General features: G+C 41.2%; 2 protein-coding genes across 2 annotated transcripts in view; one reads left to right on the plus strand and one right to left on the minus strand.

Annotated features, from left to right (window-relative positions):
• Nucleotides 1-2111: 2111 nt before the first annotated feature.
• On the plus strand, nucleotides 2112-7173 carry LOC139371434 (poly(rC)-binding protein 2-like; the record flags this gene model as incomplete). The annotated part of the gene is given in 4 exon segments (XM_071111849.1): nucleotides 2112-2184; nucleotides 2587-2642; nucleotides 2938-3107; nucleotides 5827-7173. Coding segments are annotated over 4 exon segments (312 nt in total). The 3' UTR covers nucleotides 5864-7173.
• A 218-nt stretch (nucleotides 7174-7391) lies between these two features.
• Nucleotides 7392-13733, minus strand: part of LOC139371435 (mitogen-activated protein kinase kinase kinase 12-like) — a 51584-nt gene continuing 45242 nt past the window's right edge. The window contains exons 15-16 of the mRNA XM_071111850.1: nucleotides 10981-11278; nucleotides 7392-10527 (exon numbers count right to left, since the gene is read on the minus strand). Coding sequence (XP_070967951.1) covers nucleotides 10432-10527; nucleotides 10981-11278 — 394 coding nt within the window. The 3' untranslated portion in view covers nucleotides 7392-10431. The remainder of the gene's footprint in view (nucleotides 10528-10980; nucleotides 11279-13733) is intronic.

Here is a 13733-nt window from a genome sequence, read left to right on the forward strand (position 1 = left end):
TCTACTCTCACTGTCCTCCAATATGTTCCCTAACCTCCCTGATCTATCATGTCCTCCTCTACTCTCACTGTCCTCCAATATGTTCCCAGACCTACCATGTCCTCCAATATGTTCCCTATCCTCCCTGATCTACCATGTCCTCCTCTACTCTCACTGTCCTCCAATATGTTCCCAGACCTACCATGTCCTCCAATATGTTCCCTAACCTCCCTGACCTACCATGCCATACCTACCATCTCTACTCTACCTATCCTGTCTCCATCTGTACTCTACACTACCTATCCTGTCTCCATCTGTACTCTACACTACCTATCCTGTCTCCATCTGTACTCTACTCTACCTATCCTGTCTCCATCACCTATCCTGTCTCCATCTGTACTCTACCTATCCTGTCTCCATCTGTACTCTACTCTACCTATCCTGTCTCCATCTGTACTCTACCTATCCTGTCTCCATCTGTACTCTACCTATCCTGTCTCCATCTCTACTCTACTCATCCTGTCTCCATCTGTACTCTACACTACCTATCCTGTCTCCATCTGTACTCTACACTACCTATCCTGTCTCCATCTGTACTCTACTCTACCTATCCTGTCTCCATCTGTACTCTACACTACCTATCCTGTCTCCATCTGTACTCTACTCTACCTATCCTGTCTCCATCTCTACTCTACTCATCCTGTCTCCATCTCTACTCTACTCATCCTGTCTCCATCTCTACTCTACACTACCTATCCTGTCTCCATCTGTACTCTACTCTACCTATCCTGTCTCCATCTGTACTCTACCTATCCTGTCTCCATCTGTACTCTACCTATCCTGTCTTCCATCTCTACTCTACCTATCCTGTCTTCCTACTCTACTCTACCTATCCTGTCTTCCTACTCTACTCTACCTATCCTGTCTTCCTACTCTACTCTACCTATCATGTCTTCCATCTCTACTCTACTCTACCTATCCTGTCCTCCATCTCTACTCTACTCTACTTATCCTGTCTTCCATCTCTACTCTACTCTACCTATCCTGTCTTCCTACTCTACCTATCCTGTCTTCCTACTCTACTCTACCTATCCTGTCTTCCATCTCTACTCTACCTATCCTGTCTTCCATCTCTACTCTACCTATCCTGTCTTCCATCTCTACTCTACTCTACCTATCCTGTCCTCCATCTCTACTCTACTCTACTTATCCTGTCTTCCATCTCTACTCTACCTATCCTGTCTTCCTACTCTACTCTACCTATCCTGTCTTCCTACTCTACTCTACCTATCCTGTCTTCCATCTCTACTCTACCTATCCTGTCTTCCATCTCTACCATCCCTATCCTCTCTACCATCTCTACTCTACCTATCCTCTCAGTTTTGCTGGTGTATTGACAGCTCACCGCCTCAGCATATCACTATGGGTTTAGGAATGAGGTGTTAGTCCAGGATGAGCCTCGGTGATACTGTGTTGATTATGCCTGGTTGGTTTTGGTCGGGGCCCAGGAGAGAGAGACTACATACGTTCTGTCCTATCCATCCTCCAGAAGACTGTAAGAAACCATTCCAAACGCAGTCCCGAGTTGTCCTAAGCTGCAGTGGAAAGACCATGAGGTATAAATGAATAGAATGGTTCCCCCAAGCCACGCAACAATCGTCCATTTTAGAGCAACAGTTTGAGGATAAAAATGCGCTAACTGGTCAAGACAACTGGCTCTTGTTCACTAGGGTACGCCATGCATTGCAACTATTGGCCAAAAAAAAAGGTTTTGCCAATAGTAAATTAGCATTTCTTATTGGACACGTCAGGAAGTTCAGGCTCCAGTTGCAGAGGGAGGTGTTTAGTCCCAGGGTCCTTAGCGTAGTGCTGAGCTTGGAGGGCACTATGGTGTTGAACGCTGAGCTGTAGTCGATGAACAGTATTCTCACATAGGTGTTGCTCTTGTCCCTGTTTTATGCTGTTTGGTTCCCAATGAGAACGACCTCATCTACTATTATACATGTCTGGATGAATTAAATGGTTTCTGTACTGTACTGACCATGCTTCTTTTCCCATTTCTCTCTTCCCCCCCCCCCCCCCCGCCCCATCTCTTACCCTCACAGTCTTCCTCTGCCTCTATCTCTCCACAGCTCACCAAGCTGCACCAGCTGGCCATGCAGCAGAGCCCCTTTCCCATGGGCCCCAACAACACGGGGTTCCAAGGTACTAGGGACTTGACGATACAATCGCTTGTAGAAATAAAGTTATTTTTAAAGGTTCCGTAAACCACTGCTACCCAGAACTGGTGTGTTGGGACCAAAATGAGATCAGCAATAGGTTTCACTCAAGATATTTGATGCTTTAAAAAAAAAACACACACAGTTTTATTAATGAAGGCAACAGGCGTGAAAGACCAATGTTTTGGCTGTTATAAGGCCATCGTTCGTGTGTCGCCCTGATAGAAACAAACTCCTTGACGAAGGCTTCACCTCCTGTTTTTTAACATTTTGTTTCAATGAACATGCCACCACATTAACAGTGTTTAGATATAATGAATAGTCCCACGTTCCTCTTGGTCCTGGTTGTTTATTTATACATTGTTGTATTTTTGTCTTGTTGATTTAGGAGGGATGGATGCGTCTGCCCAGACCAGCTCCCATGAGATGACCATTCCAAATGATGTAAGTATTTCCACAGTGACGACTCTGACCCGCCCATTTTAAGTGGTTGGACAGCTCAAACTGTCAATCAAATCCATTCTAGTTGATTGGCTTAACTGACTACCTGGTTTTCTCTCTTTCTAGTTGATTGGCTTAATTGATTTTCTGTTGGCCCCCCCACCTCTAGTTGATTGGCTTAACTGACTACCTGGTTTTCTCTCTTTCTAGTTGATTGGCTTAACTGATTTTCTGTTGCCCCCCCCCCCACCTCTAGTTGATTGGCTTAACTGATTTCCTGTTCCTCCCCTCCCTCTAGTTGATTGGCTGCATAATCGGTCGCCAGGGTTCTAAGATCAATGAGATCCGCCAGATGTCGGGTGCCCAGATAAAGATCGCCAACCCCGTGGATGGCTCCGCAGACAGACAGGTCACCATCACTGGTTCTGCTGCCTCCATCAGCCTGGCAGAGTACCTCATCAACGCCAGGTCAGACACAACATCAGTTAGATCAAATACCAAATCTGTTATTTCTAGAGTCAGAGAGAGAGAGCGATTGACTTGGCCGTTGCAAAATTCCAGAAACGTTCCCCAAAATTCCTAGGATGTCTGTTTCCCCGTTGGAGGACTTCCTGCATGGTCCCTCCTGGTCCCGGGAATCCTCCAACCGGTGGTCTTTGGGTTCTGGGACATTCTTGACTTTTAGTTTCTGCTCTTGGTTGGTGGAGCAGGCTTTTGATCTGGCCCAACACTAACTAACACAGAGCTGAGTTGGAACAGAAGCCTGCAGCTCTCCAGAACTATAGTAACCCAGTATTCTACCAGGCCCTTTCTGGTATCAACCCACCACTCCGCACCACTGTACTTGGGCCGTTGACATTTGGGCGCCTCCCAGTAATACAGTACAATGTGTTTGTGTTCGACTGACCGCCTAGCCTAACACCAACCTCTATATCATGTACTGTTACTGTACTGGCTCTCTGCTGAATACTTCAGTGTGTTTTGAGGGCATCGGTTTAAAACAAGACAGTGAACACAATCATTCATCTTGATCACATAATGAGTAGCTATTTGGGATTCAAGGTGATTTGTAGTTCAGTGACTCTGTGCAGTCCGGCTGCAACATTGTCTGTCTCAAATACGCACACTGTCTCTAGAAACATGAGTCAGACTTGTAATGATGTCATCTTCCCATGTCCTCACTGACGGCTGCTATGCCTAGTTGTCCTTTTGCCTTGTCTATCAGACTGTCCCCCTCCCCCCTAACTGTCAGTCTGTTCCCCCCCCCTCATCCCCTCCCTAACTGTCAGTCTGTTCCCCCCCCTGACTGTCAGTCTGTCACACAGTACAATGTGTTTGTGTTCAACTGACTGCCTGTCTCCCTCCCCTAACTGTCAGTCTGTTTCCCCACTCCCTCCCCTGACTGTCAGTCTGTTTCCCCACTCCCTCCCCTGACTGTCAGTCTGTTTCCCCCCTCCCTCCCCTGACTGTCAGTCTGTTTCCCCCCCTCCCTCCCCTGACTGTCAGTCTGTTTCCCCCCCCTCCCTCCCTCCCCTGACTGTCAGTCTGTCTCCCCTGACTGTCAGTCCTCCCTCCCCTGACTGTCAGTCTGTCTCCCCCCCTCCCCTGACTGTCAGTCTGTCTCCCCCCCTCCCTTGACTGTCAGTCTCCTCATCTCTCCCTTCATACTCACCAGCCTTCCCTGTAACCCGTCCCGACTGTTCCTCTTTTTCCTTGTCTCTGTTGTTTCTACAGCGTAGAGTCCTCTAAACCCTCCTCCTCGAACCCCGAACAGACCCACAGCACCAGCCTCCTCTGCCCTCCTCTTCTCTCCACCACTACCACCTCCTCTCCTGCTGCTACTTCCTCTACTGCTTCTTCCTCCTCCTCCTCTTCTTCCTCCTGTTTGGCGCCCCCTTCCTCCATCTCTCTGTCCTTGTTGGTTCCTCCAGACACTCCCTCCTCTGACTCCCCTACTATCCCCTGTGTCTCCAGTCTGCTCAGTCTTAAGCCCCTCCCCCTCCTGGCCCTCCACTCAGCCAATCCTGAGCCAAAGCTCTCCCCAGAGCCGGGTTCCAAGTCTAAGAGGCGAAGGCTTTCCCCTTACTAACACTACAGACATGAAGTACGTCCCAAATGACACTTCCTGTATAGTGCTCTACTTTTGACCATGGCCCTATGCGCAATAGGGTGCTATTTGGGATGTAATCAAGCTTAGTGTTGTCTGTACTGGGTCTTTGCTCTACCGTTGTACCTGGCTGTGCATCATGCTTCTTAACTTTAAAGTTTAAAAAAATAATCAAATGGAAAAAGCCACACACACAAAAAAGCATAAATGCCCAGATATGGCCTGAGGTCTCGTCCCCATCCACTGCTTGGTTTTGTCACCTTCACCAAAGGACTCTAGAGTCCCTGTTCTTTCTATCTAAAGACACTCTGCATCAGCTCTGTTCTCAGACTGACTTATTGACTAAAATCTTGTTGTTGGTTTCTCTTCTTTCTGTAAGCTCAGGTAACACCTCTCGCGTCCTCTTTATATTGAGATCTCAAACTGGATTTCATTTATTCTGAGGAAAAGATCGGAATATGAACTTTGCCATACCTGGGTAATATGTGTGGTAGCTAGTTACATTTGTTGTAAACTGTTTATTATATCGCTGATATCCTTGATTGAACACATTTAGTGCAACATGTTGAAGTAGTCTCACTGGGTGTCATGCTCACTTTAATAGTTTATCCTCGAGGATCACATGTTATCTCATTTAAATCACCCTCATTTTGGGTCATTGGACCTCTATATGACTTCAGGAAATTGATGTCTTCGTAACTAAAGTAGTTTAGAATGATTGAATCGAGCCATAGACCTACTGCATGGCCAGCTCCAAATGCTGCTCAGCACTGCTTTACAATCCTTTAGTCCTGGGCAGAAGTCAGCGACAACAATTCAGAGTATAGGAAAGAAGTTGAATGAGTTGTTAGCATTTGCATGTGATGTCAAGGAAACGGGATCCTCTCAGCTGATTTTGATATTTTAATCAACAGAGGGGGGTTTGTTTCTTTTGGGTAGATGTTTTGCATTGTGAATTGTAAGAACCTTCGGTGAGTTTGTAAAAGTTTTAAATTGTTTTTATCGTGTCTGGTCTGAATTTGAAACGCACAGCTTGGCTTATTCTCTCCCCCTTCGATCTCTCAATGTGTGTCTCTCCAGGCTCTCATCTGAAGCAACAGGACTGGCGACCAACTGATAGAACAGGCTCTGCATAGATGTGATCTGCACTAACCCCCCCCCCCCAAACACACATTTTACCTTCTACCACTCATCGTTCCATCACTCAGCTCTCTCCTTTAGTGGTCAATGCAACTATCCCAACATAGTTTTACCTTTTTTTGGGGGGTCATTTAAAAATCACACCACCCATTTTAAAATAATAATAATTTATCTGCATTCGTTGTTTTTTTGAAGAAAACAATTTGGTTTTTAAGTCCCTTTGAGTCCGTGTTGAAAGTTTTAATGATTTATTCTTAGATAGTTTTATTTTTTTGGGGTGGGGGGGGGGGGGGTGAAAGCTCTCCTTGTCTGTCTTTACACTGTCGCAAAAGACTAGATAGAGGAGAATAATCTGAAGGTTTAATTCTGTAAAAGGTAGATTTATTTTTTTTTCTTTAAAAATGAAAAGGAAAAACACAAATAAAAGCATCTAAAATAAAAAATAAATGGACTGTTTTTTTGCATATTTAAACCCCCCCTAGTCATTTTATTCATTGAATATCTGCAGAAACTCACCTTGATTTAATGTTGGTGACCAAACGGGGGAAACACGGAGCTTGTGTTGTCGTCACTACTGGTGCTTTGGGTATGACAAATATCTCTTAACAGTACTAGCATTAATGGAAAATACTTTAAAAAAAACCACGTACAAACACATTTCACCTTACACCTTTTTTTGTTTCCTTGTCATTCCTATTTTTCTACCTTCCTTTTTACCCCGTGTCATGTTCATGATGTGTCCCAAATTGCACACTAGTTCCTATGTGGTGCACTATTAACGTAATGAGGGTGCCATTTGGGATGCCGACTATTTTTGCTGGGGTTTGGAAGGTTGTTGGGGTTCTGCTCGAGGGGCTAGGAAGCAGAGAGGACGATCCTCATTTTTCTTTAAAGATAATACCACAAACAAAAAAAAGTTGCAATATTTGTTTTAAACGGAGGAAATTATTATTTTTTAACTACCAAAGGGGATCGAATCCTGAATAATGACAGGCGTGTGTGTCTAAGTGTGAGGAGAGAAACTAAGATATATTATGGATGATCGTTATTAAGCTGAAACTAATATTATGGATGATCGTTATTAAGCTGAAACTGAGACAAAGAAAAGGGTGTTTTTAAATTGGTTAACACTAGTTTCCTGCTCTTTGCTGAAGTCAGAATTTAGTTTTTATTATTTGCAGGAAATAAATATTTTGTGCACGTTTTTGGAAAGACTGTAGACCTGGGTGCCACCACATTGTTAAAATAAACTACAGAAATAAAGATGTGAAATGCTCAAACTTCAAATTCTCGGTCTTTGTGTTGCTTCATTGTGTGTGTGTGGGGGGGTGTGTGTGTGTGTGGGGGGGGGGGGGGGGGGGGTTAACAAATATACTTCATAAAGGTTATTTCCATTTCACAACGAACCATTATTCTACTCTGTGCATTCGGTTATCTGGAATGCTCCCTGCTACACTTTTATAAAAATCATTCTGCATTAATAACCAAAACTGAAACATTGCCAGTTTTTGAACAGTGAGTCATTTATTTCTTAATTTGCTTCTTAAATATATTTATTGTACACAGATACAATACATAATGCAATATAAAACAAACAGTTATTTTTTTCTATCTTTTTTATAAAGTAGGAGTCTGTTTTTGATTCAGCATTACGGAAACGAGCCTGATCACAGATCTGTTTGTACCGCTCTTGCCAAACGTTGGTGTTCCTGACAATGACCATAGGAGTTAGTAAGACGATACTAACAAACAGATCTGGGACCAGGCTAATTTGAAAACATACAAGAATGACCCTCTATTTCTCCAGTCACCAGAGGGCATTGATCTTTTTGCTGTAATGGCAACAAAACAATGAATTATTTATCCGTTTGACATCTGTCTGGATGTCATTCAGCATAAGACCTAGTAGTTAATGAAGTTAATGCTTGACTTGATGGGACAGAATACATTCTGAGATCAGAACATTCAAAAGAAACACTATAAAACCTTAATATATTAAGGAGCTGCCATTTTATAGCTTATCAAATGGAACCTGCTGAGTCATCTCGATAGAGTGGACTGTGAAGTTGGAGTGGAATCCTCAATGCTACAGAGGATTTAATGGAGACTGTTCAAACATGGGCCTCTATTGTGTCCCAGTTCTGCCCAAGTTTACACTTTCACACTCCTCCCTGTGGATCAAAACAAAAAATTGGTCTGGTTGATGGGGGTTTCCACCATATTTCTTAATCCAGTCCTTTCCTTTTCAATCTATGAACGGAAATGAACAAGTGCACATTTAGGGAAGGGTGGAGAATCGGGATGCAACCTTTAGTTGACAGGGAACTAACTAGTTGCCAGGTAACTAGTTAGGAACAAACTCATCTGTTGCTGTTGAGTTGGATAGTTTCCATAGAGATGGATAGATAGGTCATTGGTGAGTGGTGGTGATGTCATAGAACTAGAATCCCTTTAGATTCTGTTTCTATGGGTGATAAGTCCCTTTGATCTGAGCCTCATGCTCTGACTGACATCTGCATTTGGACAGGAAATACAATCCAACCCATACATACTATATTACAAGCATGCTCTAGTGATCTATCTGTACACTTCTAGATGCACATGGTCTGTGACCGAGGTTTTGGCCCTAATGGCACCCTATTCCTTAAGAAGTGCGCTACTTTTGACCCAAAGCTGTGGGGAAAAGTAGCGCACTATATATAGATAAGGATGCCATTTGAGATTTGACCTGAGGTTTTGTTCTCAAAGGTATCCTAGTAGGTGGTATTGCATTTTAATACAGTATAAACACTGCAATACCAAATAAATACAATAGTTGATCTACAAAAAACATGTCAAGACAGACCCTGAAAGAAAGGGGCTGGGCTATAGGTTAGTTTTGCTCCATGCTGTAGCCAGGGGAATGATTCTGAGTTTGTGGACATATTGCTTGTTCTTTAGCTATTATTGTTCTGTTCTCCAGCCTGTGTCTTAATGCCAAAGAAATAGAAGCACTCGATTAGATTCTATTTCTATGCTTACTAATGCCCAGTCATTATGAACAGCATCCGGTACCAGACCAAATAGAATTTCTATGTTATAGAATATCTATGTTCAGATTCAGTAGGCAACTGTTGAACGTTTCAGATAGAAATGTCATGAATAGAGCTGACATGATTTCTTTGTTGTCAGAGAGGCATGCTTGTTCTATATAACATTTTTCTATCTGAGCATTCCACAACGTCGTGCCCTGCTTAACGCAACCCAGTTCTGCAGCGGAAACCGTTTACCGTGTACTCTAGGAGCCAAACGGAAGCAAACGGAATGAAACTGGGAGGGACCTACCTGAATTTGTCCAATAGAAAGTCTTGTTTTTCGTTGCACAACGGTTTCCGTTATGAATACACCCCTGTTCTGTCTGGTACAATGCAATAACGCCCTCTAGTGTAAAACATCAGTCAGCACCATTACATGATACAGTGATTAACATTTTTAACTCATACAAATGATATTTCTTCCTTGTATAGTGTGTCAAGAGGTCAGATATTTACATACAGTTAATGTTAACATAAATAAAATACAAATTGTATACAAAATTAGGACAACAAAATCCCTGATGCAAAACAATAAATACGTGAAATTGTAAACAACTTAAAAAAATAATGTAGACATTGATTTTCTCTTCTCAATAAATAAATGAAATGACACTCAGTGCATAATGCTGGTGAGGAAACACAGGAATTTGAGCATAAATAATCACTACAAATGAAGTCAACATTAAGTGCAAAAAAAAAACAAATAAAACATTAGGTGCCTCACCAATGATGTGGACATTGACAATTGGAAGGTGTAATGACACTAATATTGTGAAATCTGAACGGGAGACATTACATAGGTAGATGTTGAAATATGACACTTTTTAAAAAGTTTTTTTTCGTTTTTGTTTACAAAATCAAGAAGTAAGAAACCACAGGGTGGATAGTGAAGGAATCACTACAACATGTAGACATTATATCAATTGTCTGGTGGTGCAGAGGTCACTGTAGGTGAGGTGAGTTGAAGTGTTTTTGCAAGGCTGGGTTTGGGGAGTGTTAGCATGGTCTAAGACCAGTTTATGTGTTATAATGACCAAAAGAGTTGGCAAGGAAGCAGAAACAGATCTGTCGAGTCGGCCTGGGGGAATAGGACTGGGGAGTAGGGCTGGGGGAGTAGGGCTGGGGGAGTAGGGCTGGGGGAGTAGGGCTGGGGGAGTAGGGCTGGGGGAATAGGACTGGGGGAGTAGGGCTGGGGGAGTAGGGCTGGGGGAGTAGGACTGGGGAGTAGGGCTGGGGGAGTAGGGCTGGGGGAGTAGGGCTGGGGGAGTAGGACTGGGGAGTAGGGCTGGGGGAGTAGGGCGGGGGAGTAGGGCTGGGGGAGTAGGGCTGGGGAGTAGGGCTGGGGGAGTAGGGCTGAGGGAGTAGGGCTGGGGGAGTAGGGCTGGGGAGTAGGGCTGGGGGAGTAGGACTGGGGGAGTAGGACTGGGGGAGTAGGGTTTGGGAGTGGGGCTAAGATCTGCATCTGGTCTCCTCACCAGTTGGTGCTGGGGGGCCTATGGTGCTGGGGCTCTGTGCAGCCTGAGTGGTCCAGCTCTGCACTGTCACAGTCAGAGTCATCATACAGGCCCTAGGTTAGAGGAATAGAGAGAGAGGTAGAGTTAGACAATGGCAATGGGCCAGCCATCTCACCTTCATATTAGCCTGGATACCAGTTTGCTTGTGCTATCATTCCACTCTGGAACGATAGCACAAACAGACCGGTACCCAGGCTACCTGAGCATTACCTGGTTTGTAAATATTCTGTCCCCCTAAAACTGGGCCCTGGTGATCAGGGAAAACTAAGGTCCCTACACTAGAGCAAAATCCGAATGCAATCATATGTTCTGTAATAGTGATGTTGGCCCTATAACGACGAGAGAATGTATTATAACGGAATTCCTGCTCATTTCTCTGTCGTTTATGGCTAAACATAACAGTTCCCATGGTAACCCTACCTCACAGTTCTAGTTGTCATAGTAACCCTACCTCGTCGTTTCAGTTCCAGTCGTATAGTTGTCATAGTAACCAGAGCCCTACCCACCTCATAGTTCTGCCCCGTGTTGAGCTGGGTCTTGACCTGGCGTATGGCGGCCTCCTTCTCTGATAAACCGTCGGCCGGGTCGAGGGCGGGGTCGGCGGGGATCTCCGACCCCTGGGACAGAAGGTCGTCGCTCTTGTCGTCCAGCCGCTCGTCTGTGTTGGTACTGACCACGTCCGGCGTGCCGCTGTGGGAGTGGTCACTGGTGTTACCCTCCTCTCCGTCCGACACGGACACGGCAGACAGGTTCTCAGAGCTGAAGGTGGACAGGGACTGGCACTTGGTTATGCTTACCGGTCGACTGCATGAGGAAGACAAGAGGAGCAGGACATAGATTACATCCTTGCATGAGGAAGACAAGAGGAGCAGGACATAGATTACATCCTTGGGCTCTCACAGACACAAGCTCAATTTTTATATACCAAGAGGTTCTTTCTGTTGGACTGTGTACTACTATAGAATCATGACTATATAGGTATAATGAATCATGACTGTATACTACTATAGAATCATGACTATATACTGTATAATGAATAATGACTATATAGTACTATAGAATCATGACTATATACTGTATAATGAACCATGACTATATACTACTATAGAATCATGACTATATAGGTATAATGAATCATGACTATATACTACTATAGAATCATGACTATATACTGTATAATGAATAATGACTATATAGTACTATAGAATCATGACTATATACTGTATAATGAATCATGACTGTATACTGTATAATGAACCATGACTATATACTACTACAGAATAATGACTATATACTACTACAGAATCATGACTATATACTGTATAATGAATAATGACTATATAGTACTATATAATCATGACTGTATACTACTACAGAATCATGACTATATACTACTATAGAATCATGACTATATACTGTATAAAGAATAGTGACTATATAGTACTATAGAATCATGACTATATACTACTATAGAATCATGACTATATACTGTATAAAGAATCATGACTATATACTACTATAGAATCATGACTATATACTACTATAGAATCATGACTATATTCTACTATATAATCATGACTATATACTACTATAGAATCATGACTATATACTTTATAATGAATCATGACTATATACTACTATAGAATCATGACTATATACTGTATAATGAATAATGACTATATACTACTATAGAATCATGACTATATACTGTATAATGAACCATGACTATATACTGTATAATGAATAATGACTATATAGTACTATAGAATCATGACTTTATACTGTATAATGAATAATGACTATATAGTACTATAGAATCATGACTATATACTACTATAGAATCATGACTATATACTGTATAATGAACCATGACTATATAGTACTATAGAATAATGACTATATAGTACTATAGAATCATGACTATATACTGTATAATGAACCATGACTATATAGTACTATAGAATAATGACTATATAGTACTATAGAATCATGACTATATACTGTATAATGAATCATGACTATATACTGTATAATGAATCATGACAATACAGGTATAATGAATCATGACTATATACTACTATAGAATCATGACTATATACTACTACAGAATCATGACTATATACTACTACAGAATCATGACTATATACTGTATAATGAATAATGACTATATAGTACTATATAATCATGACTGTATACTACTACAGAATCATGACTATATACTACTATAGAATCATGACTATATACTGTATAAAGAATAATGACTATATAGTACTATAGAATCATGACTATATACTGTATAATGAATCATAACTGTATACTGTATAATGAACCATGACTATATACTACTACAGAATCATGACTATATACTACTACAGAATCATGACTATATACTACTACAGAATCATGACTATATACTGTATAATGAATAATGACTATATAGTACTATATAATCATGACTGTATACTACTACAGAATCATGACTATATACTGTATAAAGAATCATGACTATATACTACTATAGAATCATGACTATATACTACTATATAATCATGACTATATACTACTATAGAATCATGACTATATACTTTATAATGAATAATGACTATATACTACTATAGAATCATGACTATATACTGTATAATGAATAATGACTATATACTACTATAGAATCATGACTATATACTGTATAATGAACCATGACTATATACTGTATAATGAATAATGACTATATAGTACTATAGAATCATGACTATATACTGTATAATGAATAATGACTATATAGTACTATAGAATCATGACTATATACTACTATAGAATCATGACTATATACTGTATAATGAACCATGACTATATAGTACTATAGAATAATGACTATATAGTACTATAGAATCATGACTATATACTGTATAATGAATCATGACTATATACTGTATAATGAATCATGACAATACAGGTATAATGAATAATGACTATATAGTACTATAGAATCTTGACTATATACTACTATAGAATCATGACTATATACTGTATAATGAATCATGACTATATACTACTATAGAATCATGACTATATACTGTATAATGAATAATGACTATATCCTACTATAGAATCACGACTATATACTACTATACAATCATGACTATATACTACTATAGAATAATGACTATATACTGTATAATGAATAATGACTATATACTGTATAATGAACCATGACTATATACTGTATAATGAATAATGACTATATGGTACTATAGAATCA

The sequence above is a fragment of the Oncorhynchus clarkii genome, chromosome 17, assembly GCF_045791955.1.
Source record: "Oncorhynchus clarkii lewisi isolate Uvic-CL-2024 chromosome 17, UVic_Ocla_1.0, whole genome shotgun sequence".
Classification (NCBI taxonomy): Eukaryota; Metazoa; Chordata; class Actinopteri; order Salmoniformes; family Salmonidae; genus Oncorhynchus; species Oncorhynchus clarkii.